Below are 27,361 nucleotides of genomic sequence, written 5' to 3'. Positions count from 1 at the left end.
TAGATAAATATTAGGTTGTCACATCATCTAACTACATACAGTTTTGCAAGACTAGAAATCACAATTAGTTTTCTGACCAGTTTAAAGTATGAAATGATTGCATTGTACATACGATGTACAAACAAAGACAATGACCATTTCTGCAGAAGTGACTTCTGACTGTACTTACATGATTGCGCGTGCAGGCACGCGCCTGTGTGTGGGCATGTGTCATTCACCTCTGATCATGATATCAAAAATTGTACAAAGTATGAATTTGGTTACAATCTTTTTAAATCTCCTTTATTTTCTTCATTGTTTTCTTAGCACCCTAAAAATACACAGGTGAGAGGACTAGCACATTGAAGCTAAAGAGTACATGTAGATAAAATAAAAACAGAACAAAGCAAAACTTTCCACGCAGGGTCAGAGTATATTACAGAGTGTGAATCCAATTCGGAGACTTCACAAACGCTAACAGACAGGATCTATTTTTTTTTTTCCACATGAGATGGAGCTCCAAGCTTTTTTTTTTTGTGTTTGTCTTTTTTGCAAAATAAAATCAAATGCACATTCCAAGGAAGATGAATGCATCTCTGTTAACAGGTCTCTATTTCTCATTTACATATGTACAGACGTGTCCCTTGAGTCTCTGCTGCTGACACGGTGGTGTCTGGATGGGTCGGTCCTAAGTTATCTATCAGTGAGCAGAAGTGTAGATCTCTGTGGGTTCATTAGGGCTTCCATTGGGGGAGGGGAAATATATATATACATATATATTTTAATCTGGAGAAAAAAAATCTACTGGGAATTTGATACACAAATAAAGCTTTAAAAAGCCCAAAGGGTGGGGGTGCTCGTATTTCTGTCATGGAGCTTTCCCACCCCCCCATCCCACCTTGTAATTAACTTTGGCAACATGGACACAAACACGCCAGTAGATCCCATAGACAGGTTTCCTTTAGGTGCAGCTGTTCTGAAGCACTGGGCACCTTGGAGATTCTGAGGGCTCCAATGGCTCTATCCACCAAGACATGAATGGGAGGTGCCACCTTGGGATTGAAGAGCCACCCTAGTTTACAAAGTTATCATTTCCTCCATGGATCTTACTTAGGGTAATAGCGCCTTTGACAGCTTAAAAACAAAAAGAGCCAGAGCCTGGATCCCCTTTCATTGCATGCTTGTCCCTCCCCCTTGTCCCCAAAATGACGTGGGAAAGGCTCCCTATAAAGCTCTCAGTCTTTTCGATCACTGCCTGTTTCAGAAAGCTGATGCTTAGGGCTAAAGGCAAATGCTTGATTGAGACTAACTTGCAGGACAAGACCAGGAAACCTGTTGTCTTCCCTAGAAGAGGAGCACTTAGAAGTGGGAAACCGGTAGCAGGTGCTGATTTGTCCTGGGAAATTCTACCACGGGGCAAACGGGAGGGTAGCACTTGTGGGCAAATCAGAAGGGTCTCCAGAGATGGTCATGACACCTGGCAGCTAAAGACCCTTCGATTCTGTCTAGGGGGCTGACCTTCCCACAGAGATCACCCCACACAGGAGACAATGGACTGGCCTGTTCTCCCCCCACCCACCCCCCAAATCACATTCTATCCCAAGTGTGTGTGCATATGTATGTGTTTGTATGTGTGGTTTGGATGGAGAGGGGGTGGAAGATGGCAGGGCACGCCAGGGATGGTAACATCTGGATCACTACTGGAAGCAATCCAGATTTTACTTCATGCTGCTTGTTTTGCTGTTTGCTCTACTGCCAAAGGGATATGGATTAAAATGGGTGAGCTGACATCTTCAAAATAAAAAGAAATTTCATTCCCTTAAGTCTGTAAAAAGAACCTTTGATTTTTTTTTGTTTTACTTTTTTTTTTTTCTAAAAAAGGACTCATTTTTTTTTTCATCTTCAGTCAAGGTATTTAAAAACACCAGCAAAGGATATAACCGGGTCATGAAAATGTTGAATATTATCAAAGACGATACTAAAATATTCACAAAGATATTTACAATAGTGATTCTTAAAATAATTGAATTTTGCATACTGAACAACTTGTCATTGAGAAAAATGCAAAAAACCAAACCAACAAGTACAAAGGTGTGATGGCAAATTCTCTACAGAAAATCTGGTAGTCTGAATACGGGAGACTGGAAATAAATGAAAGTGACCACCATTTCCTGTAATATCTACAGCAAGGGGTTAGGGGTGCCCAGAGAGGGGGAGAAATAAAGATTACCTCTGGGGGGCAGTGATGACAGCATGGAACTTGAAGCAAAGAATTTACAGATTTGAGTGACTGGGAGCAAATCCAGCATCATCTGAGCCCAGAGCAGGCCGCTGACAGAAATGTAAGCTAACCCCAAATAAAATCATACATTAAAATGGCTATGGGAGAATTGGGGCAAGGGCATGAAGACCTAGGAGGGTGGTAAACAGCAGGGCTTTGAAGAGACAGATGGATGGACAAGCAGAAAACATTTCATGTCACAACGGGCAGGGAGCATCAGGTTAATTTGAAACCACGGAGGGCGAAGAACAGTCCATGAGACAGAGCTGAGACAGAATTCCTTAAAGGGCAGGTTGGCACGTGTGCATGTCTTTTGATGTAGCTATGTGTAGTGCTTCCTGGAAAGCGTGGCACACCAACATGGACAGGGCAGAGACGGGGAGTCAGGGCTGGAGATGCAGCCCACCACACAGTACACACAGAGTAACATAAGAGGCAACACATAGCAATGGCTCTTGACAGACCCCAAGACCAAGCACATTCAACCTCAACCTCACCCCTCTTCTTTCTCTCTGCAAGCCCTGATGTTTAACAGGACAAAAAAAGGGACTGGGAAGGTGGTGGGGAAGGCAGTGTGTGAGAAGGCCAGATGACATGTAACAGTCCTGGAGATGGGGGGGGGGGGGAGCCAAAAGAAAGGAAACACAAAAACAGGAAGTCACTCATCTATCAGATCCCAATGTTCCTTTCTGCAGATGATTTAAAACTGATTTTGTCTTTGTATTTTTTTTTTAAAGGAGTTAAGTTGGGAGTGAAGGTATACATTACTGTGTCTGCCTCCTGACAGGTTTGTCCTCTTCTCTCCCACATTTTCAAACCCCTCCCACCCCACCCTGACTCCCCTTCCTCAAGGATAGGGGCTGAGGCTTTCTCACATTTCTGGTTGAGGGAACCATAGGGCCCTCGTGTGATTCAAATGACCCAGTGGCCATTCTCTCTACCGTCCGTGATCTTAGAGAGAACCCCATGGTTCCCCTCCTTCTGCTGGAACCTAAAGCAAAAGCAACTCTCCCTCCCCCATCCCTTCAAAGGCCCCCATCTCCATCCATTCTCTCTGAGCCTCTGTGTAGCACAACCCTTTGCAGGGTCTGCTGGAGCTAAGAGGTCAGTGATCAAAAATGGCAACCCTCAGCTACAGGGAGAAGAGGGGAGAAAGCACGGTCTGCTCTGGCCTGGTGAGGTTCTTTCTTGGACGGTTTGTGCTTTTCCGGTGGCGGTGACTTTGGCAGCTCTGGCCAGCACCCACAGGACTCACTCCTACGTGGGCTGCCCCTCCCCGGCGTATGGTGCCTGTTCCATCCATCTCTCTCCACGTTTCTGGTTCTGTGATTGCTCAGGTGACCAGTCTGGGAAGTTGGTGGATGGGGAGAATTCTCAGTTTCAAAAATGGAAGACCCCTGGGTTAGAAGGTTGTTTTCTGACATTGGGTCAGCGTGGGAGGAATTGAGGAGGGAGGGGAGAGAGAGCCATTTTCTTATCCTTGCTGAGCTAGAGATGTGCTGGGATGGTTTTCTCCATCACAAGGCTCTTCTTTATAGGACCATGTTGGACGTGGGCAGAAATGCAGCTGCCCTGGGCTTTAGGCTTTGCCATGCCAGGGCCAGAAGCAGGTGCTCTAAGGGCCCCCAAACCCATGTGGTCTAGGTAACACTTCCTCTTCTGCAGTCTCCCCACCGAGTGCCAATGGTTCTGAGAAGGCGAGAGCAGGGAGAGATCTCCCCCCCCCCCCAGCTCCAAAGGAGAAGTTCTGGGGTAGAGAACTGGGGAGGATATGGACTACATGGGGTGGAGAAGTATGTGTGTATGTCTGTGTTTATGTGTGTGTGTGTATGTGTGCGTGTGTGTGTTTGCATGCGTGTGTGTATGTGTGGGGAAGGGGAAGGGGACCGATTAAAAGCTGAGAGCTTCAGTTGTTCTCAAAAAGCGAGAGAAGGTCGTCATTACTATTGCTCGGCAGGTCAGGAGGGTCCAGGTACGAGAGCAACTCATCTGGATTCGTGAGTTCTGGAAGAAGCTGGAAAACAAAGACAGAGAAGGCGATGAGGCTGGGCCAACCAAGACTGGCTGCTGGTCATTGAAGGCAGACGCCTCAAGGGGCCACTCTTCCTCCCGCTGCCCTCCAGAGGGGCACAGGACAACTCATGGTGCCATTTCTATCCCTGAAGAAGGAAGAGCGTGAGCTCACGAGCCTCAGAGTGCACCTGCTCCAACCCCTTCCATTTTGTGGAGTAGGAAAACAGAGGCCTGGAGAGTTCATGTGATTCGCCCAAGATTCACACCACTGTTCAGTGGCAGATTCAGGTCCAAGGCCTGCCACCCAACACCAAAACATATCCTGCCTCACTGCGATGGGGACAAAAGGCCGGGAGATATGTCTAGCTTGTGGTCTGTCACAAGCTGATGTGGTTGGAAGGAGGGGCTGGACGCTGAAGCCACTCTTGAGCAGTTAAGACCTAATGCCTTGAGCTAGATCTCTAGAAGGAATCTTAGCCGATGTGTGTGTGTGTGTGTGTGTGTGTGTGTGTGTGTGTGTGTATGTGCGCGCGCGCACGCGCGTCTCGCCCTATGTCCTGCCAGTTCCCTTTCGGAGAGTGGTTCCCTGTCTTCTGCTCTCAGCTCTGGTATTCACAGCATATTGGTCCAGGTTCAAATGATCACCCGGCATCTGGAGCCAGCACACTTAACCATTTTCTGAAAGCCTCCCAGTACAAGAGCTTGTGGGAGGTGGCTTTTGTATCTACCCTGTGCCAAGTGCTAACAGGCTACCACTTAACTGGGAGATGAGGTCAGCTGCTGTTCCCCTGTAGAGCCCTCCTCCAGACTCCTGCTCTGCCCTCCTGATGGGGCACTCAGGCCGGAGGGAAGCCCCATGGGGCTAAACTGCAAACTGAAGAGGGGTCTGCAATGCTTGGGCACCTTTCTTCTCCCCTCTTCAGCTGAAAAGTCAGGGGCTTCTGGGGAATCCCAGGACCCACTTGTGATGTTCACATCCTGGCTCACCTTAATGGAAACATACACTTAATGACAACCCTTTCTCCCAGAGGCAACGCTCTGAGTGATAGCCTAGAGTGTGGGCCAAGAAGCCACAGCAATGCCCGTGGAAAGGGCAGGGACTGAGGAAGGGAAGGGAAAACATCTGCAGGGGAGTTTTTAGGAGTAGTCTGTCTCAAAGAGGAGAAATTCTACAAAAATGAAAGTGATTTTCAAAGTTAAGCGAAATTTGTTAGTTGGTTTTTTTTGGTATGTGTGTGGCGGGAAGGAAGGTGTAAGTATGTAAGAGGGTGATAGCCTGATATTTCACCTCATCCCCAGTTTCTAACCGTGGTGTAGCCCTCCCTACTCAGCGCTCTAGGACAGAGGTATCAAACCTTTGGCCCACAACATTCCCCAGTGTGGTCTGAACCGGATTCAAATGTAAATGGAAACTATTTAACAAAATAAATAAAAATACAACAAAACACAGATAAAACTAATAATGTGGTTTTCTAAGTCAATGTGAAGCTTGCAGGGCAGGGGTCTTTATGTACTTAGTGGCCCCCATTTCTATGGGAGTTTGACACCACTGCTCTAACGGAAGAGGATTCGCAAACAGGACATGCTAAGTGGATCTGAAGGACGGAGATGCTGCTACAGGTGGCAAGGAACCACGGAGTCAGAGGACCTGCTTCAAATCTCTACTGATTTTCATACTTGCATGACCTTGGGAAAGTCACTTAGCACCCCCAGGCCTCCGTTTCCTCATTTGTAAAATGAGGGGGTGGGCCACTGAGGTCCCTTCCAGCTTTAGGCCTCCCACTGGCCCCACAGCCTCACTTGTCAGAAAGCCAGGATCTCTCCTTGTTGAAGGAGGGCTGAGCAGAGCCCCAAAGCCCTGTGTCTGGAATGCTCTGCTTTATTTAGCTCTAGATGCTAAACTCTAAAGGAACTGGCCCTTCTTCGGGATGCCACTTTCTTTTACCCTGTGATTTTTCTTTATCCAGCCCTCCCTTTTTCTTCAATGACTCACACTGGAATTCTCCTCTCTCTGTAGGCTCCTTACTATGGATACTATGAGTGGTCAACCACTCTAAGGAATAACTAACTGTTCCATCTCCCTGGGACCATTAAAGAGAGGGTGCTGATGGTGGCCCAAGGGGGAGATGACTCTGATTTTATTTTTTTTTTAAGCCATCGGCAGTCCTCATCCTGGTGGCAGGGCTGGGCTGAGGAGGGGGTCCCCAGTCACTCCCATTTTTTGGCCCAACTCTGCTTAGCCTTCCCTTGGCCATCCTTCCCCCTACTGCCAACTCCCAGGGAGCCCCTGAGAAGGCCACGTGGAATGTGCAACAGAAAAGGCTGAAAAGCAGGCATGGATGACACATGGACCAGTAAATCAGAGACATACACACGGACAAGACAGACAAAGGGATGCCCAAAGTTCCCCTGGCTTTTGCTAACATCCCATCCCTCTGGTCCCCTCCACAGCGAGAGACAGAACAGTACAGACAGCAACAAACCCAAAACAGGAGAGGAAAGGGGGGAGAGGAAAGAAGAGAAAAAGGGGGCAGGGTGAGAGAATACCCCTTGAATGCCTCAAATTGCTGTAAGCTCAAACATGGAAAAAAAAAAAAAAACCCAACCCCAAACCAAAATCCAGATCCTATGAAGCTGAATTAAGAAGGTGTGTGCTTGGGCAGAACAGATCACGGCAAGAGCCTTGAATTTCCATGGCCTAGTAGCTGGCCTGAAGGCCCAATGAGTCAGGCAGCTAGAAGCGACCAAGGGCCTATGAATGAAGAAGGGAGACCCTTAAATGAGAGCAGAGACCCCCAGCCCTTCTCTAAGTGGAACCAGGATATGAGAAGAGATGTGTTGACCCCACCCAACCACATGAGCCCACTCATCTCACCCACCCACCTCCCAGGCAGGTGGGGAGGGTGGACCCCTCTGGTCACACATCCCACCTCCTCCTCCACCCCCTACCCTTCTCCTCCCCCTCCTCCCTCCCTCCCCCCAGGCCCGCCCTGTCTCTTGTGCACATCCAGGTGCCAAACCTAAACGCAGGCAGATGACAGCGGTGACCCAAACTTACATCCAGCGAAGGTTCCGGCATGTCGGACGCTCCCTGTGCTCCGGCCTGACCCTCTAAGGCTGTGGAGGGGTTAAAGGTCAGGTCGCTGTGTGGATGGTTGCTGGGAGCAGCCTGAGGCGGTTGCCGGGGCGGCTGGGAAGGAGGAGGAGGAGGAGGTGGAGGAGGAGGAGGAGGAGGAGCCCCACTGTGATGTAATGGTGGCCCTGACTGGTTGCTGGGGTGTGGTACGTGCAAACCTTGTTGTATGGAAGTATGGGACTGATCAGAACTGCCAGGATGTGGGATCTGCGGAGGAGGAGAGAAGCAGGAAAAAAAGAAAAGTGAGGTGACAAGGTACAGTGCACGAGATGCCTGAAGAAAATGAAAACCAAAATCAAAACAAACCAAAAACACCCTTTACACTGAATGCTTTTCCGTCAAGAAAAAAACCAGAGACGCCCCCCAAAAACGACTGACTGGGAAGAAGGATCAGGCCACAGCGCCATGAAGAAGGGGGACCACCCTGGGTGTCTCTGGGGGAGACAAGGGAGGGAAGGAGGGAGGGGATGAAGGACTTTAAGAGACAAGCACAGACATGGGAATTGGAGGGACCCGGCCTCTCCTTCCCCATCCCCTGCCCAGCCCCCCTAGTCTCCTCCAGCCAGGACACCATCACAATGAACAAGAGCGTGGTCAGAAATGGAAAAGCAAAATGTGAATGTTTCGAGGATCGTGGAAGGCATGTAAATGCTGGCCCTGGCCACAGCCACAGAACAGAGCTGGGGGGCGGCAGCTCATGGCGTGGGGCACCCGCAGACACAGAGAGCAAAGCACCCGACAGACCCGCCACAGCTCCAGGTAGCCCCTGGTACCCTGTGACAGAGGAGTAGGGAGGATTAAGGGCCCGGAAACCCCCACTGCCTCATGCATGCCAGAAACGGCTTCCTTGGCTGACACTGGGCACTTTCTGAGAGGTCTCATTGGGCAGAGGGACAACGTAGCACTGGGGTACCCATAGGGTGCCACTGGGGCGAGGGGGCCCAAGGAAGAGGAGAGGAGCTGGAGTCAAACAGCCCACCATAAAACCATGGCCAAATGGGACTCCAATCAAAAACCAGCTCCAGAGCCAGGAAAAATCCTAAACCCAAGGGGACTTTCCCAGGCCTCTCTACTGGAGTCAGCAGCAAAGTGAGAAGCAGGAAAGCTACAGTCACCGCCCCAAAGTCAGAGATGGCAGAGACGCTCTGGATAGGGGAAGGGATGCCTCAGAAGGGAGAGAAGAGAGACACACGAAGAGCAGAGATAGGGTTGTTTATGCTGCTGAATCTCACTTATTCCAAACAAGGAGAAGGGCATTCTGGATTATTTCCTTCTTAAATTAGAACACAGGGAAAGCGATGCCACTTTCCTGGAGAAGCCCTTCCCAACCCTCCCAGCTGCTTAAGCAAACAGCTTACGTTTACACTTGCATACATCTATATGTGTATGGGTTGTTTACTTCCAGAGAATGGAAACTTCTTGAAGGCAGGGAATTTTACATTTTCATCTCTGAACCCACCAAACCTACTGAAGTAGCTGGCACATAGTAGGCCCTTAATAAATGCATAATTTATCAAAATGCTGTCTTACTGCTTTAAAGTATACACAGCTAATCTGTTCACCCAGGGCTAACCTGCAGAGGAGGCTGGTGGTGTGTAGGGAGAGAGATGCTTCAATGAACTGACAACATTTCGAGTGAGCAGAACCACCCACATCCACAGAAATGAATTTATTGAAAAGCCCATGGAAAAGTGGATTCTTTTACTAAGGCTACAGATGCTAACCACACTCCCTTTTCAAAGAGACAAACAGAGCTTTAGAGCTGGAAAAGAGACTTTCCCTCACAGGTCAGTTATCCCCACCTCTCATCTATCATGGCAATCACAGGACCACAGGATTTAAAGTTAATGTCTTCTGATCCAACCACCTCATTTTTCAGACGGGGAAACTGAGGCCCAGAGAAATGAAGTCTCTTCTCTAGCATCTCTCATGTTGTCATCTATTTGCACATTTGTAGTAATGACAGGGAACTCATTACCTATTGGGGTAGCCTCTCTAAAACTCTGGGCAGGTGTTCAGTAAAGCCCAGGTGGCTGACAGACTCCTGTGCACTTCAATTAGCTCTCACAAATCCTGCGTTGGTGAGCTCTGAATGAACAGATGTATACTTCGAAAACAATGCGGCCGTTCTTTGTTCTGCTGATGCTTCCAGCACCTAACCAAACCTAGGTGTGGGAGAAGCAGCAGCCTCTTGTATTTAAACCAGCATCTCTTGTGGCCTGGGCAAGGACTCTGCTAAAGGATTGAATCCCTGCCTATCACCAGCCTGAATGATTGCCACTTTTAAGCACAGGTATTGCCTTGATTTTTAGAAGCTGATTCAGAGACCTGGACCTCTCCCTCCCTCCCTCTCTCCCTCTCTCTTTCTATTCTCTACCTGGGTCAGAAAATGCCCTGGAAAATTTGCCAATTTCTCAATTCCACTGCAGCAGAGCAGGTCCAAGTGCCCGACCAAAACTTCACCCCTCCTCTCTTGCTCCATTTTACAGGGAAGGCTCTCTGTATGCCTCAGCTGGGAGTTTATCCCTGGGTACTAGGAAAGGCGGGAAGAGGGAAGGTAGGAAATGCTCTTAGAAACTGCTAATAAAATCCTCAAATATTTCACCTCATATAGACTCAGCTCCCTGGTGTTGGGAGGCCAAGACTTGGTCTGTGTCGAGCTAATGACTTGCATGATTTCTGGGAGCATTTCCCTTTTCCCTTCTTGTTAGCTTATTCCTTCTTGCAAGCCCAGTCTCCTTTTTCCTTGGCCACAATTCTGATTTCCTGGGACTCATTGGCCTTGGATTGACACATGAAGTCAGAGGTTCTCAGGCAAGCCAGAGTGCCATATTTTTGTCTTGTTTTAAAATCACAGCCTTTGCCTAAAAGCTGATTCTGAGCTACAACTTTGAAGTCCAATACTCTGACCTTGTGGCAGGTTCCAAGGCCAAGGTCATTAGAGCACAAAATACCCTCTGCCTTCTCAGCAGGTTTGGGATTCCTTGGAACACACTCCTGACCCCCTTTATCCAATTACAGAAATTAGGAGACCACCCAAAGAAACTAGGCGGTGTGACTGACAAAAATCAGAACACAGATTGTATCTCTGTTTCCCCTTCTTCCTGGTCCTTCTCCATCAAACCCCACTTTTGGTTTTTACCTCCCTGGAGGTCCCAAGGCTTCTAGACCATGAGAAAATCTATCACATATGGAGACGGCTGGTATTGCTAATGCCAGGCAACCACAGGGGAGGAGGCAGAAAGAAGATATAGGCAGGTTGTGTGAGATCACATAAGCTCAACTACCCAAAGAAGTTAAAAAAATCCAAACAAACCTGAAAACAATTTTCCAAACTGTGGTGCAGGTTACTATCTTATATCAAATGTGTGAGAGGCCAGAGAATACACAACCCTTTTTCCTCAGGCATTCATAAACCCAAATACTATTGTCTATTTCCTACTCCAGGCAAAGGACAGAACACCACCATGGAGATCCAGGCTTTGGTTCTGGGTCTAGAGGTAATTAGCCAGATCACTTAAAGCCTCTGACCCTGTTTCCTCATCTATAAGATGATAATAATAATATGCCTTATATCTAATTTACATCTCAAAGACCAAATGAGGCTATCTATAAATGTCCCCACTGTGAAAAGCATAAAACAGTTACCCCAAGGTGGGGTGATAATAATTATTTTTCCTGGCCTCTTTCTTTCTTCATCTAAAGCTTCCAGCCCCTTCAGGGAAAAATATGGCACCAATACTCAAACATTTGGTTTTAAGTGGTTGGGCATTTGGGATTCTATCTATCATTCCTCAGATCCTTGCCCTCCTACTCATTTGTTGGAGGAAGAAAGGAGGGAGGAGAAGTGACAGTCAACTAACTGGCTGATCTGGAAAGGCGGGCCAAGGCGAGTCAAGGCACCATGACCAATCAGGCAGGGAAGACTCAGAAATGAACAAAGGTGTGTGCACCCTCTTCCTCCTCCCCCGCCCTGCACTGGCTCTGGTGTCACCTCGGAAAGCCCTCTTTAGCTGCCCTGACTCACATTCGTTCTCAAGGTGGGAGAGAGATCAGCAAAGGATGTTAGTAAAGCGAAGTCCAGATGCTGGTCTAATTCTAATTAGCTAATTAATTAATTCTAATTGTAGCCTAATTCTACTATCTTGCCCTGTACGGCCCTGGAAAAGTCACGGCCTCTTCTGCGAGAATCAGTAGAATGTTCAAAACATTTCCTTTGAAAAGGATAATATGCCAAACAAGCTGCAAAATAATATTATCATGGTGATTAAAACTCCAAGACAGTTGTGTGTGTTTATTCTGGGACTGAGAAGGATGTTCTAGACTTTGGTCCCACAATGAAAGTTGGATTTGGGACTTGAACACTGCCCGGATGAAGGCTGAATAAATCAGGATCATATGCGCTAGATGGAACCTTTGGGATCATCTAGATTCTAGCCCACCTCTCCCCTTTTACAGATGGGTAAAATAAGTCCAAATGAAATGAAATGGTGCCCAAGGTCAAATAGATAGTAACTAGTAGAACTGGCATGTGAACCCTGGCACAGGAATCCAGGTTGTTTGACTTCAGATATGATGCTCTTTGCACCACACAATCCAGCGTATGGTGATTTTGTTGTAGCACGTGTACATGATAAGGGAAGAGAGATACTACCCTTTGTCTTTGAAGAGATCTACAGAATGAATCTAAGAGCTGGAAGAGGACCTCACTAAGGCCAATGCAGCAGGATTCTAGAATCTTAGCGGTAGAAGAGACGCTAACCCGCTGTCCGCTAGCTAATACTACGCTTGAAAACACTGGCAGGTCTTGGCCCTGCTGCCCTCTGGCTCCCATTCCCACAACTTGGCCTCTATCTCTGCTGGGAAAGGAACAAAACACCCACAAAGAAGTGTCTCAGACCGAGACCCGTGCTCCCCAGTCCAGTCCAAGAAGAAGGCAAAGGTTGTAGATAGGAAGAGGAGGTTAGGTAGGTCAGAGAAGGTAGGGGAAGATGATGGTGAGAGGGTACTTACAGTTTCTTGCATGGGGTGACTGAGGGGTTTCTCCAGGGCAGCCATGTTGCTGGGCATGTCCGGGGGGTGGGAGAGCTGAGGGGGCCCGTGCATGAAGTCATTCATGGACGTCCCTCCGGGGTTCCCATGGGGGAAGTCAAAGTTACCGTGGCCTTGGTAGCTGTTGCCTGGGGGGGTGAAAACAAGGGGAGGGGAGGGGGGGGTCACCCACTAGACAGAGAGCATTTGGGCATTGGGACCTCTCCATGAAGCTTGGGATGGGGCTTGAGACAGCCAAGTTTCTCTCTATCACTACTGAGGAATCTGAAGCCATCTCTCTCGGGCTCAGCTCAGGCTGTAACGGTGAGACATCGCCTATCCCAAAATTCCTTGGGTCTATTCAGCTGGGGAGGGAAATGAAGGCACACTGGTGGGGAGTGGGGCAGGCACTGACAAGCAGTGGGAGGAAGAGAATTTTCCTGATGTTCTCAAGCTATGGTTGGTGCTTTCAGCAGTAATGTCAACCACTGGTGGCTGCCCAGCCATTTCCTAAAGGCATCTTCTGCAGGCTAGGAAACTTATCTGAATCGGCCTATGTACCAAAACCACACGTACAGATGGAACTCCTACATAGATGCGTGGCACCATAGAGGGGAGAAAACAACTATCACGATGGAATAAGGCTTAGAGACCATGTGGTCCAACTCCCTTGTTTTACAGATGGGGAAACCGAGGCTCAGAGAATTGAAGTATCTCATCCAAGGTCACACAGTGAGTTAGTAACACAACTTGACTCCTAGAATCAGGAACTCCAGGCTGTAGTTCTCCCTCAGTCACTAACGAGCTGGGTTACCTTGGGCAAGTCATCTCACTTTTCTGGATCTCAGTTCCTGATTCATAAAATGAGTGAGTTGAAACCACTGATCTCTCAATGCCCATCTAGTTTCTATGATTCTATGACTTCATTGCTTTTTCCACCTCATTGCCTTCCCAAAGCTGTGTTAAGAGGAGATAGGATGGCGCCTTTGTTCCAGTCCCGTTTCTGATCCTGGCTTGCTTGTAGCACTGGGCTACCCAGTGTTGTGTGACTTGACCACAAGTGACCTGGCCTTTCTATGCCACCCACTGCCCCATGGGTGTCATGATCCCTTGTTTACTAAGAGGATGAGAAAGACAACAGGTAAGAGGCACTCAAAATTCCCTACAAGAAGACCCTCTGGAAATTCAAGCTCATTTATTTAATGGGATTAGTTTCCCAACAGTAAAATAATTCCTGAATGTGGGAACTCGTATGGGTATGCCACTGTGGAAAGTATGAGGTTCTCTCATCAGACAGCACCCCATTGATGGTCCCTGACCTCAGGTAGGGTGGGGTGGCTCTCCACTGACCAGGTATGGTTGATGGCTGCAGCCATGAGCCCACTGAACTTGAACAATTAGGTTACTCGGGGTCAAGGGCAGGGACACACATAGGGATACGGCAAAGACAGACACCCTAGGGAAACCAGGTCTTGTTTCTTTTACAAACAAAGCCCTCTGAAGGAAAGGACAATGCATCTGTTTTCTCCCAATACACCATCCCCCCCTCATCCTGGCTCTGTAAATAAGAAATGCAGCAGAGCTCTAAGCCCATGCAGGGATTACGACACCTGCAAAGTGAGACACACTGAACCTGGAGGACAGGATATGACCAATATGGCAGCTCTGAATGGCTCTGTGCTGTGACTAAGCATGATGGTGATGACACAGCATGGAGAAGCATTCTCTCCTCCCCACCTCCCCCCACTGCCTCCGTGGGCACTCATTTACCCGGGGAGTGAAGGACTGGGGCGTGTCAGTGGGGGACGGGAGGGGAGTGAAGGGAGTGTACATTCGCAGCTCCAACTACAATCCAGAAAAAGATGAAGCTTGCGGCATCCTTTTTGTGAACCATCATCACATCCTTCATGTCCCTTCCTCCTCTGTCACATAGGGAAGCCAGAGGCACCCAACATCATGAAGTTGCTTTAGATGATGGCTACAGGTGGGACAGAACAGCACTGGGAAGCAGGGTAGGAAGGATGTGTGCTTTGGGATCTCTGGAATCCAAAGTCCTAAACTCAGCCCTATCATGCCCTTTGGGCCTCCTCGGACCCCATTCTTGGCGAAGGGGGGCCGGGGGGAAGATGTGTTCCTGGTTTCACCTACCTTGGCTGTTATACTCATTAGAGCTGGTGCCCCCCGGTGGAGGAGGAAGTGGGTAGGGGGACGGGCCAGGGCCCAGAGCTGCGATCATTTCCATGACATTGGGCATGATCATCTGGCTGGGGCTCATTGTCTTAAACCTTTTGGAGGGGATGCCATCCGGGTCATCTTTGATGTGGATATCGGATTTGATGGGGACTGGCCTCCAGCTACATGTGGGGTCGATGGTAACCTCTTCAAACTCCGAGCTGCAAATGACAAAGGAAAATGGCTCAGGCTCTCTGTGGATCCTCTGCAGGAAGGGTGACACGCTCCCTCTTTCTAGACACCTGAATCTGCCCCAAGGGGCTCAGTGATTCTAGCCACTCCAGCTCAGTTTTTTTAAGTATTTGAACTTATACTCTTTCATCTCTTCTTCGAAACAAAGTTAACCAGTCAGTTAGTCATCAAGCATTTACTAAGGGCTTACTATGTGCCAGGTACTGTGCTAAATTCTGGGGCTACAAAGAAAGGTAAAAACACGGTCATCAAAGAGCTCACGTTCGTAGCTCCAGCAAGTGGCATTTAAAAAATTCTTATGAATATGATTGTTGTTGTTTGTCCTTCATTCTGAAGAGGACCAATGATGTCAGCAGAATGATGTCTTGACTTGCAGACGAATTAGATTTAAGTGAGGCAGAGCTGGAAAAGTCATCAGCCTCACTCTTTCCTCCAGAATCTGACATAGGTCAAGACAACTGGAGATGACCCTAGATGCAGTGGGAGACCTTGCCTTTTTAAGCTAAGGCAGGAATGGGGAACCTGTGTACTTGAGGCCACATGTGGCCCTCTAGATCCTCAAGTGTGGCCCTCTGACTGAATCCAAACTTCACAGAACGAATCCCCTTAATAAAAGAATTTGTTCTGTAAAACTTAGATTCTGTAAAAAGGCTGCACCCAAGGATCTAGAAGGCCACATGTGCCCTCGAGGCTGCAGGTTCCCCACCCCTGAGCTATGGTCTTTCCCAGGTCTTAGTTTCTCTGAGGCTACATCCATTCCATGATTTAAGGTTAGATAAGAAAGGAGGTACAGATGGCCTAGTTTACCTACTCAAAAAAGAAAAATGCAGTGAGGTAAACAGAACTAGGAATACTACAGCCACAATAAATCCTGTACTGTAAATCAAAACACAACAACATAGAAGGGAAAAAAATATCAAAAACGCAAATTGAACTGTGTAGTGAGAATGACCAAGCTGGGTCCATGAGAAAAGATGAGAAAGTGTAGCATCTTCTCTCCCACCTGGATTGACATGGAAAGCCAAGATTCTACCCCTGCCCCATCAGCATTTCACTATGGGCTGGTTAGTTTGGGTCAACCACATTTTTTTCCCTTTCTGTTTTTATTTTTCATCAGAGGGGATGGGTTCCCTGGGCAGGGGATGGGGAAAGGTCTATTTGGAAATGAAAATGATTTTAAGTGATAAGAGTGATAAATGTTAAAGAAATGCTTATTGAACTGAATTGAGGCCCCAAATATGAACCCAGAGACACTATATGGCAGGCCTAAGTGGCCCCTATATTACTGGAACAAAGCGGTAAGAGATAAGGGCCTGGGAAATCAGAGGCCAGCCACTGTCTTGAACATCCCCTCCTTCAGAATCCTGAGCCAACTGCACCCTAGCCAGGGTCTCTCCTCAGCTCAGCGGCACTTACTTCTGGATGGCGTTCAGGATCCCCCACATGTACTGGTCGACCTCCAAGCCTTCAAGCAGAGCAGTTTTACTAGACAAGAAGAGAAGTCAAGTCACTGACTGTTCCCCTCTTAGACCAAGCGTAGGATTCTGGGGGGGCGTATCTGTCTAAGTGTCTTTAACCTGGACATGCACCGTTCTCTCCCTATTCAGAGGGTTGACTAACCTAGTCTGTGGGCTACTGATCCCCTACTAGACAGAGGACTGAGGGTGTGTGTGCGTGTGTGTGTCTGTCCTGTTCTTAAAAGCCCTTTAGAGAAGGCCCATCCTCAAGATTCCTAACTATCCATTTCAGTATCTTGTGACTTGTCTTTCCATGTGTTGAACCCTGAGCCCTTCTGCTCCCCGTTCCTGCTCCTCTCCTCCCTTCCTCTTTTAGGATGGTCACTGGGGTTAGGGAGGGAATGCTTGGCCACTACTGTCCTTCGAAGGACGAGGTCAGAGCCAAGCTGGCAGTGCAGAGGAGGGGCAGACTTCGGCAGGTCATCCAGCTAGCTGAGGGGGGTGAATAAAAGGTGACAGCCTGTGAGGATGGTCTCAGCTCCCTGGGACACAGTCGTACTCACTTGCACACTGGACACCTCCAGGTCCCCCTCTCACAGTTCAGCTGCAAGTAGGATTCCAAATCGAAGCACTAAAAAGATGATATGTGCAGAATGAGCACATGGGACTTGAGCACAGAAATGCAAAACCCCGGATGCAACCCATGCTGCCTTAAGGCTTGGATGCAAACACTTGCAACCTTTTCCTTTTCCTTGCAAAAAAAGCCTCTGGGTCTCTGGGGGAAGCTTCTCCACAGTCCTATTATTCCTTAGACACAACATCCCGAGTCCCGGAGCTGTCCTATCACCTCTTTCCTGGTCCCCTGTCATCTCCTTGCTTAGCTTCCTGCCTTAGTCTGTCCTGACATAGCATTCACCCTGCAAGGACTAGCTTAATTCCCACCCCCTCCCTGATCAACCCAACCTAAGTGATCATGGTCCCCACCATAAACTCAAGACCATTTACTGCTTCCACAACTCCTCGGTACTTAGAAGGTTAGGGCCCTGTGAAGGCCCTTGGAATACTGTCGTGGATTGTTACTTTCTCTGGTCCTTTTCCCAATGAGACTGCAAGATTTCAGAGGGTGAGGATCGCACACTTCTATTCTCTGTGCCACCCATGGGGCTGGGCAGTTGGTAAATTCACAAGAGTGTAGCTTAAGGACTAGAAGGGCCTTTACAGGTCAGCTCGTCCAACCCTCTCATTTTGGAGATGACATTACTGAGGCCTAGAGAGGCTAAGTTACTTAGCCAAAGACACAGAGGTTGTGTGTGTGTATTCGAGGGCATGTGCGGCAGAGATGGGATTCAAAGACAGGCTCTGTGGCTCACTGAAGGCAAATCCATAGAAATCGATTCGGAATCCTGCCTCTGAATGGAGCACCACTGGACTTTTTGAGAGTACGTGGTACAAGAATATCTAACCCCGGTAAACTCTTTTCTTAAAGGCAAACATGATGCTCAGCAAATCACTACTGCTGAGAATGGTTCATTCCTTAGGAGTAGGACTGCATCTGAACATTAAAACTGGGGATGTCACTTCTCTACTCAAATCCGAGTAGTCACCTGTTACTTCTAGGATCAAATATAAAACCCTCTGTCTGACTATCAAAGTCCTTCACAATCTGGTCCCTGAATTATTTCTCCTCGTTGGCCTCCAAGCGCTTTATGATCTAACCAAATTGGTTTTCTTCCTGGTCCTCATACGTGGCACTCCTACAGGTCTTTGTACTTGCTGTTCTCAGACTCCCTTCCCCTGTCCCCCCACCCTAGTGCCTTCCCTTCCAAATCTCTCTGGATCTATCTGGCATCAACCTCTACAAGTCCATGTTGCTTCCCCTGGCTGATCTTTGAGGATGCCTTTCTATTCCCACATCCCAATACAGGGCTTTTAATATGTAATTGATTACAAGTAAGGAACGGGGACTCACTAAAGGTTTTTGAGAAGGGCAATCATAATCATAACAGTAAAGCAGGAAAATCACGATTTGATTGAGTGATTGGCTGAATGGTAATTGATCGACTGGGATGGAGAAAGAGTGCCAGAATGCCAACTTGGCTGGGACTGGGGAGCAGGTAGCAGATCCCCCAGGATGGGGAATAGGGAAGGGTGAAGGCCCAGATGGGAACCTAATGACGACCTTATGTTAGGCAGTGGGGGTTCTGAATCACATTTGCATGGGATGGCAGCTGGGGCAATGTTAGGCAAGATGTACCTGCCACTGGCCCCTATGGAATCTTCAAAAAGCTTAGGGAAGTTCCCTTAGCAGCAGGATTCAAGGTGGCTGCTGCTTCTGACTCTCCTCTTCCTCCTACCACTACTGCCTCTAAGCCCAAAGCTGACCCCCCTCCCAAAAAAAAAAGAGGTCTGGATTGAGGTAGCAGAGTCCTCCCCGCCCACTGACCTGGACGTGCTTGCAATCATGGCCTCTTGCTGGTAGCTGAATCCGCCGGAATGTAATCGGACACTTCAGAGACACCTTGATTGCTGTCTGTTCCACACCGTCCTCTCCGTTGAGGGTGGCATTGCCCGAAGAGGCGGCCACGCTGCTGAAATTCCGCTTGACTATTGCAAGAGGTTACACACACAGGGATTAGGAAAACAGCCACCCTGGTTGTTCCTCATCAGGGGATAATAAATCTGTCTGCAGAAAAGGTCCGTACAAATACCATCTATCTCTCCTGCAGATTTAATGACTAGCAGCGCCTCATCAACTGCTCTTCTCCCTGCCGTCCCCCTCCACCAAAGCCCCGGTACATTTCCATTAATATTTGAGACATGTCCCTGCTCAGTTACATGGCTTCTAGGAGACGCTGCAACCTCATTAGTATTTAGAGCCGCTCCTCAGTAGCCCTGATGAATGCCTGTGAATGTGGGTATGAGCCAAACGAGCCTTGGGCAGACCTGGGAGGAGCACCTAGACATTTATCATGTTGGCTACATGGCTGTCCCAGCCCTATCTGCAGGGAGACCTGGACTGTTGTTGCAATAGCTGCTGTGATCTGTATCCTTTAGTAAATTCTAGGAAATGGGAGTCCTCTCATTAATGGTGTGTGTTTGGGGCTGGGGGGAGGGGGGGGGCTATTTGGAAAAGCTTTGGAGAATGGGCCAGCAGCTCACTGTACAAGTGTAGCAAGGATCACCTCCTTAGACAATGCTGATTGTGCTAGCTTGGGGACAGCCCCCTGCTCAGGGGAATTTTCTTTGTCAAAAGCAACCACACCATCAGAAGAAAAAACATCATGGCGGAAGAAGCAACCTGAGTCTCTAAGCGATTACCTGTACAGCCACGTGTCCAAATGAGCATGTTACCTGAACAACGGCGAGAGTAACCGAGTGAAGATGGATGTAGTAGATACAGAGTTGGTCTCAGACACACATGCTAGTTGTGTGACCCTGGGCAAGTCACTTAACTTATCAATGGCCCAGGAAGTTCTAAGAATAGTTACTATACGGGTAAATGTTTAACACCCATGTTTCCAGGGGGAAAAAATGGCATTATTAAAATTTTTGCCATCACTTTCTTAAGCCTGGAAATCAGCAAAGCAATAAATCATGCTCTGATTTGTAGCATTTGCTGAAAATTTAACAAATAGCTTCTGAGGCTGGAATGAGCTGGCCCCAGAACGCTGCTTTCTAAGACCAGAAACTGCTGAGCACTGGCTGATCTGCACTGGTCCAGGCAGTTTCCTCACTGGGAGTACCTTACACCAATGACATGAAATTACAGGTCTGAATCCCCTCTTCCCCCCAAAAGGGTAACTAACACTCTGAGACAACCTTCCATTATCCTCACAGATGAAGGCATCAGGAGTCCCATGGACTTTTTTCCCCTATCTGTGGAAGGCCTCTAACATGCCCTTCTCAGCCTGCATACATGCAGAGCGTCACTGATGATGGGCGTATACCTGCACAGCCTGTTCCAGGCTGCAAATCTGGATGAAGCTATTTCCCATCCTTGTCCATTCTCCTGGCCTGGGCCAGGCTTGGACAGAAATCCCTCCCTGATGGAATCAAAGGGGTTTCTCTTACTCCCCTCAGACACCTGCTCCATTAGCTAGGTCTCCAATGATCTGCCCTAGGTCCCTCGTGCTGCTGAGCTTTAAATCCCATCCTTCTTCTTCAGTTTTTGTGGAGGTCAAGGCCAGGTGGTCAGGGCTTAGGGCTGGCTATGAAATCAGCCCTCAGGCTCCTGTATATCAGGCAGCTCCCTGGAAGTGTCTCTCACCTTTGCTTCGGGGGGTGGGTCCCCTCACCTCTAATTCAGGTCCTTTGCTCAAGAAAGGCTGGACTTATGCTGTTCATTACCACCTTTGAGGTCTTTCCTCATCTCCACATCTGGAATACCCCCATCCTTCAATGACTGGATGGTGTCCTAACTTCTCCAAGAAGCCTACCTTACCTCACCCAGCCACCTCAGCCCTGCCCCCTCTGATTCCTGCACCCTCATGGCTGTTATGTCTCCAACAAGACTTTATCGATCTGTGGTTGGCTCATGTGTGTTATCCTGTCACCCCAGGTAGACTGTGAGCTGCTTAGGACAAGGCACCACATCTGCGAAGTCTCCTGATTCCTGAACTTTCCCATGCCTGGCACAGTACTGAGTACACAGAAGGGGCTCAATAAAGACTTTCTCACTGGATGATTACGGCAGAAGCTCAGGGGTCTTGCCTGGATCTACTGTGGTTACTGAAGTGGTAAATCCCTAAACCCTTAGCAAGCATTTCTCCAGACATGAAGGCCAAAGGGGAGCCTTGTGCCGTGGCTTCTGCCCCCTCCCACCTCCCCCATGCCACTGAAGCCCCCCGCAGCCAGACTCACTCTTGGTGATACAGTGCTCGGCAGGCAGGAGGCGTTTCTTGAGCAGGCCCTGAAGGACAGAGCGGACAGAGGGCCGGTGTACTAACTGCAACACGAACAGATGCGACTGTGGAGGAAAGGAAGGAGCAAGTCATTTTACTGGAGCCTCAGTTTCTTTATTTGTAAAATGGGAATAATACTGCTTGTACTGTCTACCCCACAGGGTAATTACGTAGTGTGAAAGGCAATCGCCATTGCTGCTGTTTGGATTAAGTCCCTATAAATGCGCCGCTGCCCAGATCCACAGGTACTTCAGGGATTATGGGTTAATAATTTTGAACAGGAAGGGACGTGAGGGGTCATCTTATCCAATACCTTCTTTTTACAGCTGAGGAAACTGAGGCTTAGAGAAATTAAGTGACTTGCCTAGGGTCATACAATTGGCAAGTATTAGGTATAGGATTTGAACCTGTGTTCCTGACTCCAGGTCTAGGACTATCTACTACTACGCCATGTTATTTCTTGGGGACCACGGTCTACCATCTGATAAATCAGGAACCTGTTTCAGTTTGGTGCCCGCAGTACAAAGTTCAAGTATCCAAGGGAAGAAAAGGGACCAAGAGGTGGAAGAACTGGGCCACTCCAGGAGATACGGCTTCAGAAACCAAGGTGGAAGTCCAGAGAACCAACAGTGAGGGCTAACACTGAGCTCGGAATCGGAAGACTTGGGTTCTAGTTCTGGTTCTTGTCATTTGCTACCTGTGAAACCTTACGGAAGGCATTTAAATTCTTGGAGCCTCGGCACTCCCATCTGAAAAATGGGGATATTGCATTGTGAGGGTCAAAAGAGAATCACAGAATCTCCACAATGGAAGGGTCTCAAAGACTCTCCGCTACGACCCTTCGAGAACAAGAATCCCCTCTCCCAAAGACCTGATAGGTGAGCAACCAGCCTCTGCTGGAAGACTTTCAATGAGGGAGAATTCAGTGCCTCCTATGGAAGCTCACTCCACTTTGGATTAGTTCTCCTAGTTAGCAAAGTTTTCCCTTATTAACAAGCCTAAATTTGCCTAAAAACTCCTCATTCTGTTTTCTGGGGCCACGCTATACACTTAACACAGTGCCTGGCACATAGTAGGTGTTTAATGAATACTTGTTAGCGGATTGCTTGATTTGTCACTAGCACTGGAGTTGGGATACAAAGTAGCACAACACACAGTATATACCTTCAAGGATCAATCAATCCATCAAGAAATATTTATTAAGCACCTACTATGTGCTAGACACCATAGATATAAATACAAAAGTGAATGCCCTCAAGGAGCTTACATTCTTCTGTGGTGATACAACAAGTTCACAGATAAGTAAGTACAAGATATATCACAGCATAGATGTTGTTTCAGTTTCTTTTTTCAAAAAAAGGAAGACAGCAGTGTCTGCAAATGCAAACTTGATTTTGATTCCTGGCAAAATTCTAGAGCATACTATCTAAAGGAGGGTTGGTGAGTATTTAGAAAAGGAAGCAGCAATCACTAAGGACCATCACAGCCTCATCATCAACAGGTCACGCTACAGAAACTCTGCATCCTTTTTTTGACAGGGCTACGTGACTTGCAGATCAGGGAAAAAGGGGGTAGATTTAGTTTACCTAGATTTCCATGAAATATCTGGCAAAGTTTCTCAGGTTTTTCTTGTGGACAAAAATGAAAATTGTGATCGAGGTGCTGGGAATGAAATAATTTCTATTCTCAATGAGATTACATGCTAATTGGGGACACAAATATGTATAAATATACACATGTATATAATATGATATAATAGAATTTATGGCATAAATATAAGGCTAATAATTATTACAAACATATAAAAATATTTAAATATAAAGTTGTTGAGGATGGTTGTATAAGGCCAAAAGTACTTAGTGAATGAGCCAGCAAATGAATGAATATAAAGTGACAACTTAAAAACAATCGGTTCAAGTGGTTGTCCAGTAACATGTGAAAGCTTCAGGGAAACTTAAGGTCATCAAGCTTTAACCTTTCCCACTTTAAAGACGACAACAAATTGCATATAAAAATCCATTTTTTTTTGTTTTGGTTCCCTTCACCTTTTTCTTTCTTTCCTTCTTTTTTTAACGTTTTGTTATAAGAGATAGCTCTCTGGGAAAGGGGCTGGTGATACAAGGGGGACTCCAGGTGATCTCAAAACAAAAGGTCAATAAAAATTATTTTTAAAAAGTTAAAAAACAAAGACTAAAACAACAGCAGCATAATATAAAGGTCACTGGTCCTCCAGGGTCTGGGAGAAGACACTACAGCCTAGGTTGTCCTGGCAGAATCTTTGCAGAGAGGGGTTGGTGGCATTAGGGAGCACGCCCTTTCTGTACTCACACAACAACACGCCGTCACCGTGATCTGGATAGTGTTTCTTCCTGGCTGGCAGACATGCTTGAGGTGCAGAGGTTTGTGAGAGGTCTTATTGTCTCCACGCTCGATGGTGAGAGGGGTGGCATTGACGCTGACCTGGACTGAGGCCGGCCAGTTGGTGTTCATTTGCCTGTCCTCGTGATGATAGCACTTAAACTGCAGCTCCAGGTCAGACCTGCAGGGCAGGACAACACAGTGGTGCTCAGAGCCTTTCCCCCACCTCACATGAGACTTTCTAAGCTCAACTTGGCCATGAAAGAGGGAGAAATAAAACTGCAATGATCTGCCTTCTCAGCCTGGCCACATTCCCCAATCCTGACCCAGCCCCTCACAACCCCAAAGGCATCTTCCTTCCATGTCCTCCCACAATCCTAATCATGTCTTCCCCAGCCCTATCCTGTTTCCCCAACTCAATTATACCCCCCTCTCACTCCGACCACATCCCCCTACAAATGCTGATGCTTTCCCTAACTCTGATCATATCCAATCCCAAGCACACCCCCCCTCTAATTCCAAATGACATCCCCCTCTAATCCTGACCACATCCTCTGAACCCTGATCACTGATTCCACCCAACTTGGCCTGTGTTTTCCCTAGCATTGACCACATCACTTGCTGATACTGACCTTCCCAGCCCTAATGCAAACCACATCTGTCAACCCCAAACTCATGGTTCCCTCCTCTCAACACCACTGTGGATTTTGGAGTTGAAGAAAGAAAAGCAAAAGAATATTCAGGAGCAATATCCATTCTCTAATATTTTTAATTCCCATCAACCCAGAGTCTCAAAAGTAATAGAGAATAATAGAAAGACAAATGGCATCTTCTAATTCAGCCGGGGCTGGTGCCTTATATAACTGTTGTTGTTAATCAATGTTATTATTATTATCATTATTAATATAATTTTCAGGAAGTACACCTGTCCTGGTTTCCTTTAGGTGAAAGGACACAAGTACAAATCACCATAACAGAAATTCAGGTATGGCATTTCAGATAGATAGCTGGACTCAGAGTCAGGAAGACCTGGGTTCAAGTCCAGCCATGAGATTAACTTAGGCAAGCTATAACCTCTCTGAACCTCAGCTAGCTGATCTGTAAAATGGGAATATTATTATACCTGGGTTCTCATGAAGACGGCCAGGTTTGGGGTGGGGGGGTCTTCTTAGAGGGGGAAGTTTCACAAAGCCACCCACAGAAGTGGATTCCTGGGGTTTTAATGATCTTAGGAAGGGGAGGTGGCTACAGGTTAGGATAGTTATCTTTCCCTCCCTAACAGGGAGGGACGCACAGAGAGAGAAAGATTAAGTTAAGGGTGTGTGTGTGTATGCGTGCGCACATAACATGTATATAGGCATATAGATGATATATGATATGATATGATATAATAGAATAGAATATAATAACTGGAGGGGAATAGTACTCAGGACAGAGCTGGTCCATTAGCCACAAGCCCCAACCACAGGAGAACCATTTATAAGTTACCACCCAAAGTGCCATGGCCCACAAATTTAGAGTTGGAGGGGGCCCTCAGATGCCATCTAGTCCAGCCCTTACATTTTCAGCAGTCATTCTGATTCCCAGCCCACCATCCACCAGACACTGGTGCAGAGGTGGGTGCCTTCAGGGGTCACCTATCCTCCTGGAGCTCAGAGATGCTTAGGGATGTCAGGATGCTTGGCTGAGATATTAAGTGCCAGCCTTTCACTACAGTACAGCTCCATAAATCTCCTGGATGGGTTTGCACAATCCCCAGCAGTTATTACTTATTAATAAGAACCAGCCAATAACCTTCTAGACTGAGGGATTCTCAGCTGAGGGTACTCAAGAGATAATGAAATGCCAGTAGATCAGTAATGACCTATCAAGGTAGGTGTTAATTACAGGCTATGATCTATCTGTGGATTGGCCCTTCTCCCTTCTGGCCCTGGATCCTTCCCAGACATACTCCACCTGGCTGGGGTCCTGCTACAACCTCTCCCCCAGCACTGACAGTTGCCACCCTGCCCAGTTGTTACGAGTTTATAAGCACTGTAGTCTATGTGCTTACGTCATTTTCACGTGTAAGACATTTATTACATCAGACGAGGAGCTCCAGGAGGAGGTAACCCACACAGTTTCTGGTGGAAAGTGGGCTGGAAATCAGACTGGAAATCAGACATGACTGCTGAAAATGAAGGAGTTGCCCTCCATGGCCTCGAAGGTCTCTTTCCAAATCAAGATCTATGACCTTAAGATGGCTGGGTTGCGCTGCTGTGGGAAAGACACCAACTGGGTCCTGCCCATAAAGACTAGAAGTACCCTAAGGGTATAGACAATGCTTTCCCCTCACAAGAAAAGGTCTCTGATGGCAGGAATCATAGCACCCTGACAGACCGAAGCTCCCCTAGGAGAGAGGTCCTTTCTCTGTTTTCTTCTCACTGAATCCAGGACAAGGATTTCCCAAAACTGGTGGTGGTAGTGATAGTGGGGTTTCAGTAAATGATGATGACAGACTGATTATTTAACCTAGCATGACCATCTCTCCAGCAGGAAGTTCCACTCTTGGCATTAGGATAGGTCATGGGGAACCACAGTGAGTTGGGGCTGGGGGGTGGTCTAAGCATGGAAAGCATTGCCCAGTACAGTGGGAAGGAGACAACTGGAACTACACTGGAAGATGTAGGAGACGCTCAGGTTCAAGATGTCTAAGTTTGGGAAACATATTGGATGAAGAGAAGTTTTGCCCCATCAGAATATTCAAAACCCTAAATATTTCCAAGTCACAGTGTCCAGCGGCCAGAAGAGAGCCACGATGGCTTGCCTCCTCCACACTCATTTATTAGGGGAATGCTTGGCGTTTTACTTCTGCTCCAATTCTAGTGATGATTGGGCTTGGGGTCACAGAGGAGCCCGGGGGAAGAGCTGCCTCACTTCTGGGAATCCCCATTGCATGACCCACCTCCACATCAGCGTCTGGTGGACAGTGGGCCGTAGGTGAAAGACGTGGTTGCTGACAGCCAGGTTGTGCTCCAACCGGAAGGGCTCCAACACCACTCCATCCCGCACGGGGAAGGTCAGCCGAAGCTCATCGTTGTGGTTGCCTGGGAACGGAGAGAGAGAAGCAGCTCAAACTTCTCATTATTCTATCTGTGATTCAACAGCACCGTGCCTATTTCCTCAGCATATTGACAGACAGGGACAGTGGTTGATTCCTGAGTTTACCATACACAAAAACCTGTGTGTGAAGTGAGTTCACTTCTTTAACACTAGGTGCATGTGCAAAGACACATATATATTTAAAAAAAATTTTTTTTTTTTAGGCAACTGGGGTTAAGTGACTTGCCCAGGGTCACACAGCTAGTAAATGTGTCAAGTGTTTGGTCTGAGGCTGCATTTGAACTCAGGTCCTCCTGACTTCAGGGCCGGCGCTCTATCTATTGCGCCACCTAGCTGCCGCAAAGACACAGATATATTGACACAGAAAAGTACTAGTATGGCATATGCGCACATACCCACACCTGCATATGTGCACACACCTGCAAACACACATATGCATTTGTACACACCCACTCCTGTGCATGCACACACCTACAAATACACATACACATTTGTATATACCCACTCCTGTGCATGCACACGTACCTGCACGAACATAAGCATACACCCACACCTGTGCACACACCTATCTGCACATATGCATTCATACCCCCACACTCCTGTGCATGCACACACATATGCATATGCACACAGCCATACCTATGCAAGTGTACACACTTACACACATATACACATATGC

The 27,361-nt window shown here is 47.6% G+C and overlaps 1 protein-coding gene across 7 annotated transcripts in view; it reads right to left on the bottom strand.

The window, feature by feature from the left end:
- Window positions 1-429: 429 nt before the first annotated feature.
- Window positions 430-27,361, bottom strand: part of ZMIZ1 (zinc finger MIZ-type containing 1) — a 439,562-nt gene continuing 412,630 nt past the window's right edge. For 6 of the 7 annotated variants that reach the window (XM_027858970.1, XM_027858962.1, XM_027858979.1 and 3 more), the window contains 10 exons: window positions 26,525-26,666; window positions 23,551-23,761; window positions 21,182-21,287; window positions 18,765-18,925; window positions 16,885-16,952; window positions 16,281-16,349; window positions 14,589-14,833; window positions 12,423-12,589; window positions 7,332-7,616; window positions 430-4,274 (listed from right to left, as the gene is read on the bottom strand). In XM_027858970.1, coding sequence (XP_027714771.1) covers window positions 4,167-4,274; window positions 7,332-7,616; window positions 12,423-12,589; window positions 14,589-14,833; window positions 16,281-16,349; window positions 16,885-16,952; window positions 18,765-18,925; window positions 21,182-21,287; window positions 23,551-23,761; window positions 26,525-26,666 — 1,562 coding nt within the window. In that variant the 3' untranslated portion in view covers window positions 430-4,166. The remainder of the gene's footprint in view (window positions 4,275-7,331; window positions 7,617-12,422; window positions 12,590-14,588; window positions 14,834-16,280; window positions 16,350-16,884; window positions 16,953-18,764; window positions 18,926-21,181; window positions 21,288-23,550; window positions 23,762-26,524; window positions 26,667-27,361) is intronic. The other variant, XM_027858989.1, reaches the window with a different exon arrangement.

The sequence above is a fragment of the Vombatus ursinus genome, unplaced genomic scaffold (genome assembly GCF_900497805.2).
Source record: "Vombatus ursinus unplaced genomic scaffold, bare-nosed wombat genome assembly UNPS02000749.1, whole genome shotgun sequence".
NCBI lineage: Eukaryota > Metazoa > Chordata > Mammalia > Diprotodontia > Vombatidae > Vombatus > Vombatus ursinus.
The sequence above is the reverse complement of the archived record's forward strand: the minus strand, read 5'-3'. Positions and strand labels throughout refer to the sequence as shown.